Source organism: Rhinoderma darwinii, chromosome 5 (assembly GCF_050947455.1).
Source record: "Rhinoderma darwinii isolate aRhiDar2 chromosome 5, aRhiDar2.hap1, whole genome shotgun sequence".
Taxonomy (NCBI): domain Eukaryota; kingdom Metazoa; phylum Chordata; class Amphibia; order Anura; family Rhinodermatidae; genus Rhinoderma; species Rhinoderma darwinii.
In genome coordinates, this window is record NC_134691.1 from 188,275,502 (window position 1) to 188,295,552 (window position 20,051).

At 44.9% G+C, this 20,051-nt stretch overlaps 1 protein-coding gene across 2 annotated transcripts in view; it reads right to left on the minus strand.

Annotated features, from left to right (window-relative positions):
* The window catches only part of LOC142651752 (uncharacterized), a 296,323-nt gene that overhangs the window by 248,339 nt on the left and 27,933 nt on the right, over positions 1-20,051 (minus strand). The window contains exons 2-3 of one of the 2 annotated variants that reach the window (XM_075826805.1): positions 11,962-12,021; positions 11,558-11,623 (exon numbers count right to left, since the gene is read on the minus strand). In XM_075826805.1, coding sequence (XP_075682920.1) covers positions 11,558-11,623; positions 11,962-12,021 — 126 coding nt within the window. The remainder of the gene's footprint in view (positions 1-11,557; positions 11,624-11,961; positions 12,022-20,051) is intronic. The other variant, XM_075826806.1, reaches the window with a different exon arrangement.

A 20,051-nucleotide genomic window follows, 5' to 3' on the forward strand; every position in this document is an offset into this window, starting at 1 on the left:
GTACCCCGAAAGTAAGACATATGTCTTACTTTCGGGGAAACACGGGGGTATTGCCGCCTCCTGCCCACTTCCGCGCCGCCCCCCTCTCCATACGTCACCGCGCCGTCCCCTGCACTTGTCAATGCCGCCTTAACGCCGAAGGACGGATATATCCGTCCTCAGCAGCTGCTAGTTCGCGCAAGAGGACAGATATATCCGTCCTGTGATGGCGCGGGTACTGAGACTGTACCCACGCGATCAGCGGCAGGAGCACGGCTGTTATACACAGCCTGGCTCCTGCTGCAACTGCCGGAATCGAAGCGCGCGCCGATTCCGGCAGTTTAACCCATTAAATGCCGCTGTCAATAGTGACAGCGGCATTTAATGTGTTTGACAGAGGGGGGAGCTCCCTCTGTCACCCGATCGGCGCCCCCGCAAACAAATCGCGGGTCGCCGTCGGGTTTCCATGACAGCCGGGGGTCTAACAAAGACCCCCAGGTCTGCCTTCAGCATCTGCCTGTTAGGCGATGCCGGAGGCATGACCTAATAGGTTGCCTGTCAGTTTTACACTGACAGGCAATAATGCTTCGGTATACTAAGTATACCAAAGCATTATATATGCGATCGGCACATCGCATAGTGAAGTCCCCTGGTGGGACTAAAAAAAAAAAAAAAAAAAAAAAAAAAAAAAAGACAATTTTTTTCCAATATAAGACATACCCCGAAAGTAAGACATAGTGGGGCTTTTGGGGATAAAAAGAAAGCAAGACACGGTCTTACTTTCGGGGAAACACGGTAGGCACCATGCCAGGTTTGAAGAGCTCTTGTGGTACCAAAAACCCACCAAAAGTGACCCCATTTGGGAAACTACACCCCTCAAGGAATTTATTTAGGGGTATAGTAAGCATTTTGACCGAACAGTTTTTTTGCAGAAATTTTTGGAAGTAGGCCATGAAAATCTACATTCTTTCAAATAAAATGTAGGTTTAGCTAATTTTTTTTAATTTCCAAAAGGACTAAAAGAGAAAAAAAAAGCACCACATTTGTAGAGCAATTTCTCCCGAGTAAAACAATACCCCACATGTGGTAATAAATGGCTGTTTGGACACACGGTAGGGCTGAGAAGGTAAAGAGCGCCATTTGGCTTTTGGAGCTCAAATTTAGCAGGAATGGTTTTCGGAGGACATGTCACATTTGCAAAACCCCTGAGGGACCAAAACAGTGGAAACCCCCCACAAGTGGCCCCATTTTGGAAACTGTACCCCTTGAGGAAATTATCTAGAGATATAGTGAGCATTTTGACGCCACAGGTTTTCTGCAGAAATTATTGGAAGTAGGCTGTGAAAGAATGTAGATTTTCATTTTCAAAGAAAAGGTAGGTGTAGCTAATTTTTTTTCTCATTTCCACAAGGACAAAAGGAGAAAAAGGACAGCAAAATTTGTAAAGCAATTTCTCCCAAATAAAATAGTACCCCATATGTGGTAATAAACGGCTGTTTGGACACGGCAGGGCTGAGAAGGGAAAAAGCGCCATTTGGCTTTTGGAGCTCAAATTTAGCAGGAATGGTTTGTGGAGGCCATGTCACAATTGCAAAGCCCCTGAGGGGACAAAATAATGAAAACGCCCAAAAAGTGACCCCTTTTTGGAAACTACACCCCTTGAAGAATTCATCTACGGGTGTAGTGATCATTTTGACCACCACAGGTGTTTCATAGAATTTATTAGAATTGGGTAGTGAAAATAAAAACAATCCTTTTTCTACAATAAGATATAGCTTTAGCTCAAAAATTTTCATTTTCTCAAAAAATAAAGCAGAAAAAGAACCACAACATTTGTTAAGCAATTTCTCCCGAGTATGGCAATACCCTATATGTGGTTAGAAACTACTTTTTGGGCACACTGCAGGGCTCAGAAGGGAAGGAGTGCCCTTTGGCTTTCGGACTACAGATTTGGCTGGATTGGTTTCTGGCTGCTATGTAGCATTTGCAAAACACCTGTGGGACCAAAACAGTGTAAACCCCCCCCAAAAGTGCCCCCATTTTGGAAACTACACCCCTCAAGGTATTCACCTAGGGGTGTAGTGAGCATGTTAACCCCGCAGGTGTTTGCAATATCGAGTGCACACTAATTTCTGCAAGAGTATAAATTGGATTTTTCAATAGATATGCCAATATGTAGTGCCCAGTTTGTGCCACCATAACAAGACAGCTCTTTAATTATGCTGTGTTTCCCGGTTTTAGGATCACCCTACATGGGGCACTAATCTTTTGCCTGGACATTTGGTAGGGCTCAGGAGTGAGAGAATACCATGCGAAATTGAAGACTAATTTGGCGATTTACACAGAATTAGTTCACAATTGCAGAGGCTCAGATGGGAAATAATAAAAGAAACCCCCCCAGAAGTGACCCCATTTTAGAAACTACACCCCTCAAGGCATTTATTAAGGGGTGTAGTGAGCATTTTCACCCCACAGGTCTTTTCCATAAATAAATGCGCTGCGTATGGTGCAAAGTAAAAATTATAATTTTTCCCCAGAATTACCAATTCAGTGGCATGTCGTGCCCAGCTTATGCTACTAGGGAGACACATGCCAAAAATTGTTAAAAGGGTTCTCCAGGTTATGGCGTTGCCATATATCTGGAAGTAAACTGCTGTTTGGGCACGCTGTAGGGCTCAGATGGGTGGGAGCACATTTGGCTTTTGGAGGCTGGATTTTTCTTGGTGGTGGTTTTGTTTGGAGTTTTACTGGGGTTTCAGTTTATAATGTGGGGCATATGTAAGCTGGTCAGAGTACATCAGGGGCATTGTCAGGGGGTATAATAATGGGGTAAACAATAAAATAATCCATAGATCTGTGTTACGCTGTGAAGCAATCATTTCTGCACAGGCCGGTGTCGGACTGAAACGGTGTCTTTACTTATCTCCCTTTTGGTCCACACTCCGCACCTTTGCAGTTTGGGGAAATTTGCTAGGAAGTGTTGTCCTGGTATAATACGGGTACCCTCGCTTCTAGCAGATATGTTTGGGCCCCCCTTCCTGGTTCCCTAATTTTAGGGCCCCGATAAATCACCTCTTGAAACAGACAAAATGTTCCCCTCTAATCTGCACATTTTTTATTTCCTGACTTATGGAAGCCTTAACTAACTTTATTTTTTCATAGACGTAGTGGTAGTAGGGCTGTAGTTATTATTGGTACCATTTTGGGGTACATGTGACTTTTTATCCTGTTTTTTGAGAGGCAAGGTGACCAAAAACTGCAATTCTGCCATAGTTTTTTAGGGTTTTTTTTATACAGCGTTCACCATGCATTATAAATTACATGTTAACTTTATTCTGCGGGTCAGTCTGATTCCGTCGATACCTAATATATAGAACATTATGTTTTACAACTTTTTGCACAATAAAATTACTTTTGTAAAACAAATGTATTTTTTATGTCACCATGTTGTGAGAATCATAACTTAATTTTTTAGTCGACGGAGCTGTATGAGGGCTTGTTTTTTGCGAGACAAGCTATAGTTTTTATAGGCACCATTTTTGGATACATGCGACTTTTTGATAACTTTTTATTTACATTTTTGTAGGGCAAAATTTTTAATGGTTTTTTTTACGCCGTTCACCACGTGGAATAAATAATGTTTTTATAGTTTAGGCCGTTACAGTCACGGCGATACCAAATATGTATGGTTTATTTAGTTTTTTTTCAATAATAAAAAGGACTTGATAAGGGGGATTGTGTTTTATTTTATTACTTAAAAATTTTTGACAACATTTTTCACTTTACTTTAGTCCCACTAGGGGACTTGAAGGTCCAACTGTCAGATTTTTTTTCTAATACATTGCACTACCTCCGAGCGGGGCCTAATCGGCTTCTGTAATGGCAAACAGGACGCCATTGTTAGGTCTCCTGGTGTCATAATAGCAGTCGTGCGATTGCAGGGCACAGCTGCCGATCTGCTAGCAACCACAAAGATGCAGCGATCGGATCCAATCGCTGCATCTGAGGGGTTAATGGCAGGGATCAGAGCTAGCTCCGGTTCCTGCCGTTACAAGTGGATGTTAGCTGTAACATACAGCTGATATCCACTGCTGATGACGTCGGCTCATCTCCTGAGCCGGCGCCATCTTGCCGGCGGCTACAGAAGCCTTTCAGGCCCCACCTTCAAGGCAGGGGCTGAAAGTTTTCCGTGCTAGGCACACCAGGAGGCCACTATTAGGCCTCCGGTTGCCATTGCAGCCGCCGACACCCCGGCGATTTCATTGCTGGGGTGTCGATGAGCTGCAAACACCTTAAATGTAGCTATCTGTTTTGACGGCTGTGTTTAAGGGGTTAATGGCAGGGATCGAAGCTAATTTCGGTCCCCGCCGTTACAGCAGGATGTCAGCTGTAAGATACACCGACTTAGCTTCTGAGCCGGTGCCAAGCATTTGTCGTAAGTATACGACATTTTGCGGGAAGAACTGGCTTTCCATGTCGTATAGTTACGACAAATGTCGGGAAGGGTTTAACCCCAATATCAGAGAAATTTTGGCATCTTATATACTTTATGTAACAGATATAAATGAGAATCTGAAAGCCTCACTCACAGACAAATTGTGCCACTCTCAAAGATTTGCCCCCCACTGCATATCTTCCTAGGGTCCTATTTCTGCCTCCCACCGTTCTTAAATAACAAGTCGCTATTTATATAGCACCAACATATTCCGCAGAACTTTACAATTCAGGGGGTACATTGTACAGACTATATCAGACATTACATATTGACAAAACTAATTTACAATTCAAACAAGGAGGAGTGAGAACCCTGCTCGCAAGAGCTTACAATCTATGGGGAAATGAGACCCAAAATGTAAAAGATGCTTGTTGAGTACAATGGTCCGGCTATCTTTTATACGCATTGGGAAGTACACACAAAGCTGCATGAGCCAGTCACCAGCCAGTGTCTGTGTATGACAGACATGAAGTGTACTAGGGTTCAAGGAGTGTGGGGGATACTGCTGAATGAGGGGGTCAAGTTCTTATGTCTAATGTAAGGGGGGGGGCGAGAGTACGATTAGGGAATATTAGAGGCATGTCTAAACAGATGTGTTTTCAGGGCACGTTTAAAACAATGGATGTTGGGAAGTAATTGGATTGTTTGGGGTAGTGCATTCCAGAGGACTGGTGCATCACAAGAAAAATCTTGGAGACGGGAGTGGCAGGTTCAGATTACGGTGGATGTTAATCTAAGGTCGTTGGCAGAATGTAAAGCGCGAGTAGGGTGGTAGACAGATGGGGGAGTAGATGCAAGGTGATGTAGCACTATGGAGAGCTTTACTGGTGGGTAATACGTTTGCACTGGTTGCCCATACCCTTCAGAATTAAATTCAGTGAATGGCACAGGTTAGAAGCATTGGTGTAGCGGTTGGTCAGAAAGATGAGCCTGGCTGCTGCATTGAGGAGAGATTGAAAAGGAGAGTTTAGTGAGTGGAAGATCGATTAGTAAGGAGTTACAATAGTCGAGACGAGAATGAATCAGAGCGACAATGAGAATTTTGGCTGTTTCCACAGTAAGAAGAGGGCGGATTCTGGAGAGGTTTTTGAGGTGAAAGTGACAGGAGCATGTAAGTGATTGATTGTGAGGAGTAATGGAAAGATCGAAGTCAAAAATAACCCCAAGACATCAGGTTTAGGTAGGTTAGTAGATGGTGGGAACACAGGGAGCTCAGTTTAAGAAAGATTCAGATCGAGAGAGAGGACATGATGTTAGAGACAGCGGAGGGACAATCACTCGTGTTTTGTATTAAAGCAGTGGTGAGGTATATAAAATCGGGTGTCATCAGCGTAGAGATGGAACTGGAAGTCAAATCTGCTGATTATTTGTCCAATAGGCGCTGTGTAGAGAGAAGAGAGAAGCAGACCTAGGACCTCTGCTCCACAGAGTATCTAGACATCACCGGAATCATAAGCGCTTTATAAAGACTGGAGAGAATTCCAGCTGAAGTCCCTGTAGTCTCTATCAGACAGATAATCTCGTTATCAGTGATAGCACATCCCCTGTCCCCAGTATAATCTGCATGAAATGCATGTCGTAACTGAAGCTAATTTATAAAAATCTCAACAGGAAATTACATGGGAGCCCTGGAGCTGTTCAAAGGAGCATAATATCCAATCACTTACAAGCTGCGCCACCCGTGAGACCAGCACGTTTCCAAGTACCCAGACCTTCAAGCGGATATAAAATTAAGCCGCCATGGCGTATTCCATATGGTTGTATATTGAGTAGTCCCTTGTATAGATTGTATGTCCCTAACCTTCCACCATACCTTATGGATAAGGTTCACAGTGGGTAAACGGCTCGCTGGCAGACTGAATTTACCCGCATCCAGAACCCCATATGAACTCTCTCCTTCAAAAAGCTCTTTTAATAAAGATCTCTGTAGGTCTAGATCGGTCGTCCCTTCCCTCCCGCTTTTGTGCTTAAGTTAGCCCCATGGATTAGGGACAGCCAAGCCCCCGTAGTCTTGAGTTTTCAAATTAACGTGTGCCTAGCCACCACACCATATTAGGTCGGTAAAAACACATGGACTTAGTGAAAGAATCTCAGGTGCATCCACACTGGGCCATTATGAAGCAGATATAAAAATTATATGGATGGTCTCTTAAATGTTTATTGTAGTCGTCATGTATAAACACGGCTTCTAACTTGCGGGGTGAGGAATATACCCTTTATTAACTCATCTTTCAATGGTCTCTAATATTTGCAATTGATTTTGTACTAGCTGGAATACGGTTTGTTGCTATGTTATAGTTGTCTTACCAACAGTGTAATGCATAATATACTGTTTAACCCCTTCCCCCTGCTTGCATTCTGGGCCCTAATGTCCAAGCCATTTTTTTACATTTTTCCATTGTCACATTCGAAGAGCTGTAACTTTTTTATTTTTGCGTCGGCATAGCTGTATAAGGTCTTGTTTTTTGCGGGACGACTTGCAGTTTTTATTGGTACCATTTGAGAGTAGATGCGACTTTTTGATCACTTTTTTAAGTCAGGATTAACAGAAAACAGCAATTTTTCCATTGTTTTTTATTTTATTTTTTACGGCGTTCACAGTGCGGTTTAAATAATGTAACCGCTTTATAGTCGGGGTCGTTACGGACGCGGCGATATCAAATATGTGCAACTTTTTTGCTTTATTGTAGTTTTTTTTAATAGTAAAGCATTTTGGGTTTTTCATTTTTTTTTTTTCACTTTTTTTTTAAAATTAACTTTATTAAACTTTTTTTACTTTTATACTAGTCCCACTAGGGGACTTCACTATCCTCCGATCGCTATTATAATACACTGCAATACTTTTGTATTGCAGTGTATTACTGCCTGTCCGTTTAAAACGGACAGGCATCTGCTAGGTCATGCCTGCGGCATGATCTAGCAGGCATTCGCTCCAGGCAGACCTGGGGGCCTTTATTAGACCCCCCGGCTGCCATAGAAGACACAGACACTCGGCGATTTTATCGCCGGGTGTCGGTGGGAGAGAGAGGGAGCTCCCTGCCGCTCTCCAAAACCATTCAGATGCGGTGCACGCTATTGTGCACCGCATCTGAAGGGTTAAACGGGTGAGATCAATACTAATATCGATCTCACCCGGCAGAGCAGGGACGCTCCCAGCCCTCAGCTGCCTCTAGCAGCTGAGAGCAGGGAGATTTGACGGCTCCCTGCTCTGTTTACTTTATTCTACAGCAGCGCTGTAGAATGGCGGCGCCGTAGAATAAAGCCCATTAAGGACCGCCGTGAAAAAACTTATCGGCGGTCATTAAGGGGTTAATATTGGCTCGTCCATGTTGGCGTCTCTGTTTAACGTGTTTTATATGTCTTTATGAAATTCTAAATAAAGATTGAAATTTAAAAAACAAATAAAAATAATAATTACATGGATGCCGCTATTGTCCTAAGATTTGCTCGTTCCTCCACAGACAGAGGTAACCCAGCCTAAGTATCTAGTCCAGATTCGGCATAGGAAACTTCATTGTGAAGAATATATAAAGGCAATAAAGTAGATTTGGACCAATGAATAACCAAGCCAGAGTAGCACCCCGAAAGTGGCAATGACCTCCATAGCCACCCCTCGAGGATTCCATAGCATTGGCCAAACATAAAAGATCATCTGCATATAGCACCACTTTCTCTTCTCCATTTTGTCAGAAACCAGTAACGCCTTCATGGGCCCGAAGAGCCACTGCCAGAGGTTCGATGACCAGTCCAAAGAGAAAGGAAAACCAGGGGCAGCCCGGTCGTGTGCCCTTACTCAACGCAATGGATTCCATCAGCCGTTAACTAACTCTGGCAATTGGTCTATCATACAGCAGTTTTACCCATGAGATATATTGGTCCCCCGAACCAAACATCTTCAGAACTTCTCAAAGGGAGATCTCAACACTATCAAAAGCCCTAGTGGCATCAAGAGAGCAGATAGTATGACCGAAACGGTCTATAGGAATCAGCATGTTTAGGTAGCGTCTGCGTGTATTTATAGCCGTAGATCTGGCTGGCATAAAGCCTGACTGGTCTGAATGAATAATAGTGGAGCTTACCATAGATAATCAAGGAGCTGGGACTTTAGCCAAGACTTTAATAAATCGGTGGTAAGGAGGGATATGGGCCGATAAGAATCAGGTAGAAGGGGATCTTGACCAGGTTTAGGGAGAATTACAACAAATGCCTCCAGCATTGTACGGGGTAATTGTCCAGATTCCGATGCCTCCTGAAAAGCAAGAAGCTAACATTATTGCATAGTGTCGCCTCCTGGTGGCAGAGGGTGGCCAGAGATATAAGAAGAGCCTGACAACTTCCGAAATCACCTCATCCTTGTCACGATCAATCTACAAAATCCGATGGGTCTAAAACAGGCAGCCTGGAGGATGACAAGGAGGGTCTTGGTGAAAGGGGAAGCATTATTTTGATCTGTAGCTGAATTCACTTCCTCTTTAAATCATGGCTCTCACGCTATCAAGGGAACAGCTCCCACCACCAGGCACCAAAGGCTCATAGACAGTGGGGTTCGGGGGGGGGGGAGGAGGACATACCGGGTTGTGGGCAAAATCCGCAGACTAGACCACAGATACAAGAACCAAGACACAGCTGCCTCCTCAGTAGCATCAGAGCAGTTAAACACCAAAATGGGGAAAAAGCGTCAGGCCCCCGATTAACAGCTACTCATCCAAACACCGGCGATGGTGCAATTCGCCATAAGAGGAGGAGAGATGCCCTTGCCCAGAGGGATAAGCTGGAAGAGGAGCCCTGGGCTGCCTTAACCTGAAGGACTTATGTCCAGAATAGTAAGGGTTTCGCCACTGCAGCAGTTCTCTGAACCAGCCCTCCCTTCAGCAGCAGTCGGATAGAAGGCTGTTCAAGACACAAAGTGTTGCCGCTGCTCTTTACTGGCAGGAACTTCCACATGTCCCAAAGGTACAGGAAGCAACTGGAGCAGATAAAATGGAGGGGACTTTTATTTGTTGCTTTTATGTGGTTTACGAAACCTAGGGAGGTAGGGGAAACACTCCTGTTAGACCCGTCACACAATTTAAAGATTTTACATTTTGGAGCAGTTTTCGAATAGAAACAGTCTTTTAGAAAGTTGTATAACTTTTATATACAGATTAAATCATTTTACATAAAACTGGGAAAAAAACGCTTTTAGAATACCATTACTTGGCAACGCAAATGCCTTTGAAATATATGCCGTAAATTTAATTACTATGCATTTCAATAGCCAAGTTGTGGTATACCAATAGTCATGCAATACACGTAAAGAAAAAAAATTACTATGTAGATATGCCAGTGACCACAACCTGGAATGGACATTTCTTAAAGGGGTCTTCCCATCTCGGACACTTATGGCATATGTACAGACCCGAATCCTACCTTATCTTGCTCGCAATGCTCTGCAGTCACTGATGAGATGGTCTGTAGCATCTCCCGAGTTTTGGAAACCGCGTAGCTTGAGGTGCTACTGAGTTTCCCTAATTCCCATTCACTTATTTGGGAGTTACAGAAACCGCGTACACCTGATCACCTCATCAGTCAGTGGCCCGAAATCGGAGGGGAGGGGGACTAGGTAAGACCAGGTTCAAAGGAGCTCATTCTAGAGATTGGTGTGGGTTCCAGACCTGCATCAATTGGACATTTAAGGCATTTCCAGAGGAAGATGGGAAAACCCCTTTAACTTTGCCAGTAATGCCATATAATTGGGTATATACTGAAATACCTGAGAAATGCACTATGTATTTGCAAAACTCAGGAGTTTGATACAAAATGATTATTAAAGTTTATGATTCATTATTCAGAAATAAGTACATATATTGACCATGGATAAATATGATTAAACAATATGGCTGCAAGTGTGACCCACTCAAATCGCAATCAAACACCTAAAAGTGGTCATACACCTTAGATAGTGGTCAAACCCTCGTTCAACCAACAACTATTTCTCCCAAAACTTCCATAAGACATGCATGCAAGCATGCTCGGGTTCACGTGTACTCAATAGGGAGAGGGGACTAAGCAGCTGCCAGACCCCTTTGACAGTGGCTTATCTAATATGAGAAGGATCGGGCATGTTGAAATGATCCTTAAGACAGCCCCCCCAACATCTGCCAGTCCCGCCAAAAGTGGCCGACGTTCATTAAAAAGGTGTATGGGCACCTTAAAGAGGCTGTCACCAGATTTTGCAACCCCTATCTGCTATTGTAGCAGATAGGCGCTGCAATGTAGATTACAGTAACTTTTTTATTTTTAAAAAACGAGCATTTTTGGCCAAGTTATGACCATTTTTGTATTTATGCAAATGAGGCTTGCAAAAGTACAACTGGGCGTGTTTACAGTAAAAGTACAACTGGGCGTGTATTATGTGTGTACATCGGGGCGTTTTTACTTTTACTAGCTGGGCGTTAGGAATGGGGGTGTATGATGCTGACGAATCAGCATCATCCACTTCTGTTCGTTAACACCCAGCTTCTGGCAGTGCAGACACACAGCGTGTTCGAGAGATCACGCTGTGATGTCACTCACAGGTCCTGCATTGTGTCGGACGAGCGAGGACACATCGGCACCAGAGGCTACAGTTGATTCTGCAGCAGCATCGGCGTTTGCAGGTAAGTCGATGTAGCTACTTACCTGCAAACGCTGATGCTGCTGCAGAATCAACTGTAGCCTCTGGTGCCGACACGATGCAGGACCTGGGGCAGGAAGTGAGTGACGTCACAGATCTGCACTGCCAGAAGCTGGGCGTTCTGAAGAGAAGTGGATGATACTTCTCGTCAGAACGCCCAGCTAGTAAAAGTAGTAAACACGCCCAGATGTAACACACATAATACACGCCCAGTTGGACTTTTGCAAGCCTCATTTGCATAAATACGAAAATGGTCATAACTTGGCCAAAAATGCTCGTTTTTTAAAAATAAAAACGTTACTGTAATCTACATTGCAGCGCCTATCTGCTGCAATAGCAGATAGGGGCTGCAAAATCTGGTGACAGAGCCTCTTTAAGCTGAATAACTGGTGACAGAAAGACGCCATTAAAGCTCCTGGAGTACTCACCCGATGTTTTCTTCCATTCAAGTGAATTTCAAAAGTAGCAGAATCAAAAACGGTAACATTACAGATCTATAGAGAAAGAACATTGAAATAGATTAGTCTAGTCACTTCTTCAGGAACTTTAACATGCACACTGCTCATAAATTTCCTCTGTGCCATTACAATGTGTAAAAAATAAAAAATAAATTGCGATTGACATTTTTGCATTATGCAAATGCATTAATTGCTTGCTTAGAAAACACAGCCTTGTTCCTGCTTTATGTTTTCATGCACATACATTCTTGTAGGCTCACATGTATGCTGACAGACCTAGAATACTACATGGAATCGGTCACAAAAAATTCTAGATGTTCCGGGGGCAAGGAGAGTCTGTATCAATTACTAATTAATATGTACCTATTACTTACATCACAGCAGAATTTAATCTTCATTCCACTTTTTTTTTTCTTTGCAGTCTTCTTTGCAGCCTGTACATTAGATGAATGGAGACATTTATAAAATGAAATCAGCCAAATTCAGAGAAAAAATAACCTGATGATTAAAAGTACTGTCCTCTCCCTCTGTTTAAATCTGTGTCGGAGTCTCCGTCACAGATTGCTTCATATTTGCCTGACCGAATAGCTCAGCAAGCAGCGGTATTATGCCTGGTAAAATTTTTGAAAACCAGACGGAACCCATTAAAGTTAACGGGTTCCATCAGCCACTGTTTGTTTTTGTTTTGCTACGGAATCCGGCGCTTTAGTTTCTGTTCCTAAGACAGAACAGAAAAAAAGTGCAGCTGTGAACAGAGCCTTAGCCCTCACATGTTAAGCCCAATTAAACAAACTATAGAACTCACTTTTTCCTGAATGCATTTTTAAAAAAAGTTACAAATTATGAATAATTTAGTCATGGGTATAAAACAAACTTTTCGAAGAACACGGCTTTGGCTTCATTATCTACTGAAAGACCTGAGACTGTCTTGACCTCGTAAAATTATGAAATGACAAGAAAATATGTAAATAATGAATACGAATAATTATTTACCATCAGTTTCTAAGAAGCTAAATAAGTCAATCTGATCAGAACACGTTTCAATTTTCTATTAATCAGGCTATGATTCGCTATTTCAAAGGTGACAATCAATATGGCTGCACCTCCTGTTATAACATGTTCATAAATGGCCACCACAACTAAAGAGGAAGATGTAAGTAAATAAAATAGAATTACCAAACTTTTGCTATAACTAACTTCTGATTCAATTATACATTTTAGGTGGAAATCCTCTTTAACGGTGATCCAAAGAAACCCTGTTATGGATTCTAATTCCCCATATTCTCACCATCCACCAAGACATTCTTTCATGCAGATGCATAAAGTAAGCTTTAAAAGGCTGCCAAAGCCAATAACTTCATAAATAACTTGCGCTGCTTAATATGCCCTGCTTTTCCAATCGCATCGCGTGTCACTTTGCGCTGAGCCCATGTGAATGAAACTTAAGGTGACATCCCTTCCGTGGCAGAGATCTTTCCAGCTTCCTAAATGTATGGAGAGTTATGAGTGGCATCAGTTACATTGGGTGGTTTGGATTTCTACACAGAGCATGCACAGTTCAAACCAACTGTTTGCTTCATGCATCCTCTGTGCATTCGCTCCAGTGCATCTGTGTGAAGAATCTCTATACACAAATCCGGTTGTATCTACTGCACTGTAGCAACTGTCCAATAACAACAAATAAGTTATTGTGGGCCGGTATAATAAAGGGATAAAAAATGTAAATGAAATAAAAAAGGGGACATTCTTACCATGGTACGCTATACAATAGTGATTGTACAGCACTGTAACAAGAGTAAGATGAGTTGAAGTATTTATAGGGCAGAGTGAACGATCTCTACGTAGGTGTAGAGGGAAGATATTCTATAGGGAACTAATAGCGGTAGAAAGATGGGGCAGGGAGGTCAGTTACTTGACCGAGAAAGCGTGCTTAGCACTTCTGGAGATACAAGCGCTATGAATTGTGTGTGTGGGGGGGGGGGATCTAGTCTAGGAGGACCGGAAACCACCACGGGCCAGAACTCCTGGATGTGAGCAAATGCTGAGAGCGCTCCAGGAGTCTGAAGATCATTAGAAAAATGTGCAATAGGGATTTAAAAAGTATTTTTGGAACCAAACGTAGTGCTACTAGATGAACATTTTTTTTTTAAATACGTGTCGGAAAATCCTTTTAACCATAGGTTTCTAAAATTTGTTTAAAAAGGGAGTAGGACTACTGACCATTTCCCCCCACAATCGCTGGAGAATCACGTACCAGTACCCCATAAGCCGGGTAGAGACCCACAACTTTGCTCCAGCTACAAACAAATTTCAACTTTTAAATGCAGTCCTCACTCTATACAAACATTTTAGCTAATAGGCTACAGCCTTTTCTTAAAGAGAACCTTTCACCTGCCCATACATGTGCAGCATGTAATATAGGCAGGGCTGCACAGACTCTGGGGCACTTTTTTTTTTTTTTAATCAGTTCAATTTTATTAAAAAAAACTCCACATTATTACAGGTCATTGTACGTTCTCAAACAGTATACAAGTAAATTTCAACAGACCCAATTCTTTGCATTAAACCAAACATTCCCTTCCCCCCAACTCCCCCCTGTATCCCCCCAGCCGGTCTATTCAATACAACTTTTCCGATCCTCTCCCCTTATGCACCCCCCCGTCAGTGGCCCTATACCTGCACTTGTTGCCTTAGTGTCATTAGCTCCACAGAAGCATACCCAGATTGATCAATCCACCTAGCCCATTGTTTGTCAAACTTGCCCCTGGACCCCCTCTTGGAGTATATCCTATATTCCATCAGAACCTGTGAGTTAAGTGCCCCTATGATTTCTTGTTTTGATGGTGGCTCCGCATCCAGCCAGTGCTTTGCTATTCCTTTCCGAACTTGATACAGTATTTTAGCAATTGCCAGCCCTGACATCCTATCTCCCACCAAATCTCCAACATACCCTAGCAGCATTACCACAGGATCCCATGGGATCTGTACCTCAAACACTCTCCCCACTAGTTCCAATATTTCCGTCCACAGACTCCCCAGCCTCCCGCATGTCCAGAACATATGAAGAATGTCTGCTTTTTCTTCCGGGCACCTAGGGCACTTGGCATCTTCTCTTAATCCCATTTGTTTCAGCACCCACGGGGTCCTATACACCCTATGAATCAGAAACAACTGCGATCTCCGTTGTGCTACATTAATGGACAAAGTACATGTTGCTGCCAATACCGCCTCCCAGTGGTCTGTTGTAATAGGACCCACATCCCTCTCCCATATAGCTTTCACTGGTGCCATAGGATCTCCCAGATGTTCCACCAATAACCTGCGATAAACCAATGAAATTAATCCTTTTGATGTTACTGCTTTTGCAATATGCTCCAACACCCCCGCTGCATGCATCGTCAGGTCCACACTGACCGCTTGTGTCTGCACAGCGTGCCGAATCTGCAGGTACTGATAGAACATGCGGGAGTCCAGTTGAAACTCCTCCCTCAGTTGTTGAAAAGATTTGAGCATGTCTCCCTCGTACAACTGACTCAATCGTATTATGCCTTGCTGCTCCCACCCCTGCATCCCTTCCAATTTACCCAATTCCCCCAAATAAGCATTCCTCCAGAGCGGTGTATATTTAGTGCACTCTCCTATCCCCAGCAATTGCTTGCACTGCCACCACACCCTGTGTATGAGAAGCAGAGTAGGTCTGGTACTCGCCATCCGTTTATAGCTGTGCGCTTCCAGTCCTGCCAACGGGTTCTCCCCCCCCCCCCAGATATGATAGGATGCGCGCACTGGACCCCCATGTCTCTTCCTGCTCCCACCCCCAGAAATGCTGACATTGGGCAGCTAAATAATACACCCAGGCATTGGGCACAGCCAGGCCCCCCTCCTCCTTTGGCAGCTGTAATTTCTCCAGTTTAATCCTAGGTACTCCCTTCTTCCATACTAGGTCCCTAAAAAGGTTATGCAATCTCCTGAACCAATATTTGGGGATCCATACCGGTGAGTTATGTAGGACATACAGCACCTGGGGCATAAGGATCATTTTAATCAAATTTGTCCTACCCAGAGCCGATAGCGGTAACTTATTCCACGCCTCTACTTTGGCTTTTATCGTTGTTAACAGTGGCATTACATTAAGGGACATATAATCCTGCACTTTCGCCGTCACCCTCACCCCCAAATACTTAAACTCCGTAACCACAGGTATCTCCACCTCCTCTTCCCCATTCTGGATAACCCCCGGATCCATGAGCATTAGGGCCGATTTTGACCAATTAATGAGTAATCCTGAATATTTCCCAAACCTTTTAATGAGGGCCATCACTAACGGTAGTGTGCGCTCGGTATCTGCCATGAATAACAGCATATCGTCTGCGTATAGTGCAATTCTTTCCTCCACCCCCCCATACCTCAACCCCTGAATATGTTCATGTTGTCTCACTGCACACGCCAAGGGTTCCACCGCCAACAACAATGGAGATAATGGACATCCCTGACGCGTTCCCCGCTCCAGCGCAAACCGATCCGATAGCACCCCATTCACCCTTATCCTTGCTGTCGGGGCCACATACAACAACTTTACCCATTTTATATAATTAGGACCAAATCCCATTTTTCCCAGAACTGACCACAAATAATTCCATTCCACGCAATCGAATGCTTTAGCCGCATCTAAGGACATTATGGCTCTCCCCCCACAATTATCCGGCAGAACTTGTAAATTCACGAACAGCCGGCCCCGGCGCCTTTTCACTGGCTAGTATCCCTATAGCCGCTTGTAGTTCCTCCAGAGATATTGGCTCCTCCAATGTCCCTCTCTCCTCCCCTCCCAACCTAGGAAATTCTATCTCCCCTATATACTCCTCCAGCTGCCGAGGTGTGTGCTCTGCCCTAGAGGCATACAAATCCGAGTAGAACTGCTGAAACACTTTCAAAATCTGTCCTGTATCAGTCTCCAACTTCCCCCCCTCCCCTTTAATAGTGTGTATATAATTATTCTCCCTCTGCGCCTGCGCCATTCTTGCCAACAGCCGTCCAGTGGTTTCCCCCTCCTCATAATATTGGCGTTTTAAAAACATCCTTTTGTTATCTGCCCTTTCCAACTGATGTTGCTTTAACAACCGCTGCGCCTCCACCCAATGCTTCAATGTGTCTGGTGTGTTATCTATTATATGCAGCCTCTCTGTCTCCGCTACCCTTTCCAACAGCGCTTCTCCTAGTTGTCTAGACCGTGTTTTTACTGCTGAAATGTGCTGGATGAACACCCCTCTCAGCCACGCCTTCATTGCGTCCCACAGTATCTCTTGCGGTACCGTTCCCGAGTTGAACTGAAAGTATTCCTTTATGAGGTCTAAAATTTGTTTATTGTCTATCAGCTTTAGCCAAAAGGCATTGAGTTTCCAGCACCCTTGCCCCCGCCCTTTCCTCCCCTCCGTCTCTACCTTCATTAACAAAGGAGAATGATCCGACAACGCTCTTTGCAAATATTCTATCTGTGCTACAAATGGTATCGCTGCCGGTGAGCACAAGATTAAGTCTATCCTGGATAAAGACTGATATGTGGAAGACGCACAAGAATACTGAAAGCTATTTGGATGTTTATCCCTCCATATGTCCCGCCAACCCATTTCAGCAACCAGATGGCCAAAAGCTGTTACCCCTCCCCCTGTCATGCCGAATTTGTCCATATTGGTATTCAATACTGCGTTAAAATCCCCCATCACTATTAACGGCACCTCCGGGTACCTAGCCAGTTCCTCCACCACTTTCTTGATACATCCGCTAGAAAACGGAGGGGGGACATACAACACTACTAACATACAATTCCAATGATACATCTTGCAATGTACCCCCACATACCGCCCCTCCCCATCCTGGAAGGAGTCGTGACATACAAATGGCACAGCCCTATGTATGAGAAGACTCACCCCCCTTGAATATGTAGTATGGTAAGAATGAAAACTATGGCCTACCCAGGCCCTATGCATCATGGAAACTGAATCCCTAGTCATATGCGTCTCCTGTAGTCCTATCACCCTCGACTCCTGTTTCCTAATAAAATCAAATACCGCCTGTCTTTTTCTGGCTTCCCGCAGGCCCCGTACATTCCAGGACAAACAATTAAGTGATCCCATCATCCCTCAACATATCCCAACACATCCTATCCTTTTCTCGTAATTTTACATATCCGACCGGCTGGGTCTTCTCCCCCTCCCTCCCCTCCCCCCCCTGCAACTTCCCCCGTAAACCTACCCCTTTCCAAGGGTTGGGGCAACAGAACATGTCTGCCATTACCCATAACAAGCATCGGCAGGTCAACTCCGCCCACCGTACATTCAACAATACCGTAACTCGTTATGTGCTTTTCCCGCTTAACTGACCATCCCTCCCGCTGCCATTTTCTTGCAAATAAACTACCATCCCTTCAGCATATCTGTACCCCTCAATGTCCATAAACACATTCCTCCTCTTCCGGTCTTCCGCGGTCCCCGCAACCATGCCCACCAACTCCAAGTCCAATCATATGCCACATCTTGCAATTTTTCCTACGACACCTGGTTCAGTCCCACATCCCCAGCCTCCTTTTGTCAGCCGGTCTGTTCCGGATCAACTCCGTCCCTCTGCCGGTCTCAGCTGACTTTCATGGCTATCCAACCATCTAACCGCTTCTCTCGGTGTCTCAAAAAAAGAAGTCGTGCCCAGCGCCACCACTCTCAAACGGGCAGGATACATCATGGAATATTGCACTTGTAATGCCCTTAGACGTCTCTTTATATCCATAAACTGTGATCTTTTCCGTTGCACTTCCATAGAGAAGTCCGGGAAGAAGGACACTTTCACCCCATTAAAGGAGATGTCTTGACGCTCTCTAGCTTTCCTCAGGATCTTGTCTCTATCTTTATAATGTAGAATCTTTATCAGCACCGGTCTCGGCGGCCTTCCGGGAGGGCCAGGTCTGGTCGGCACCCTGTGCGCTCTCTCCACCGCAAATAAAGGGGTCAATTCCTCTCTACCAAATGTGTCTATCAGCCACTTTTCAAAGAAGTCATCCGGATTCGTTCCCTCCACTCTTTCCGGAACCCCCACAAGGCGCACATTATTCCGTCTCAGCCGATTTTCCATATCGTCTGTCTTAGCCAACAATGTCGCCACTGCCTGCGAGTGTGCCTGTACATCCTGCTTTATGTGAGGAATCGCATCCTCCATGTCTGAGACTCTCCCTTCCACGGCCGTAGTGCGTTCCGCAACTTTCTGCAAATCATTCCTGAGCAGCAAAATGTCCTCCTTCAATCCACCCATCTGGCTTGCTAAGGTATTAAGGACCATAGAATTCTGCTTCACCGCTGCCAAAATGTCCTTTAGGGAGGGTTCCTCCTTCCTTACTCCACTTTTCCCTCCAGCACCTGGCTGATCCTGCATGGCGCCACTCATCTCCTCCTCCTCCTCCTCATGTCCCCCGCCAAAGGAGAGTACCTGGATCCATATGATGAGCCTCCAGCCGCCTGATCTCCAGCCGACCTTCGCTGCTGTGCAGCCGCCCCCCCTGCTCTCGGCGTGCGGGCGAACCTCTCCAGCTTCTCCACAACTTCCTGCCGGAGGCCTCTATTGCGGCCTTCCTTCTCTTCGGCGCCATCTTGAACGCGGGAACCGGGACTCGCTGGCGGCGACTTCTGCTTCTTGGAGCGCGTCATTATGGCCGGGTACTCGTGCTCCTCCACCACCAGACTCTGGTAAGACCCTGGGGAAGCTATTTTCCCCGAATTTTACGGGATATATGGACCTTAAAGGATGAGTACAGCGGGAGCTCCGGTCACACACACGTCCTCTCACATTCACCGCTAGGCCACGCCCCCCCTCTGGGGCACTTTAAATTTATCCCTATCCTCGGTTTAGATATCGGTGGCGTTATATTTGGCGCCCGATACATAAATGACCCCCTGAACGGTCAATGCGGCGTATAAAATCGCTGTGACTGTCCAATTAGCTACGGACAGTGCCACAGCAAAAGCTGGAGAGGAGAGGGTGCGTGCGCATCACGCGCTCACTCACTCTTCAGAGCTCGGCAGACAAGGACAACACTGATCTCTCGTGAGAGCACACAGTCTTGTCCTTGTCTGCAGAGAGCTGAAGGGAGAGAACGTGCATTCGCGCACAACTCCGAGCTGCGCGCGCGAGCAGACGCTCTCCAGCTCTTGCTGCTGCACGGACCGTAGCTAATTGGACAGTGTCACAGCCCCCTTTGGTAGGAATTATTTTTTTTAAAGCGCCCTAGGGTTTGTGCAGCCCTGCCCATTACATGCGGCACATGTATGGGCAGGCGAAAGGTACTCTTTAACCCCTTCAGGACCCAGCGTGTTTTGGCCTTCAGGACCCAGCCGATTTTTTCAAATCTGACATGTGTTCCTTTATGTGGCAATAACGTTGGAATGCTTTTACCTATCCAAGCGACTGAGATTATTTTCTCGTG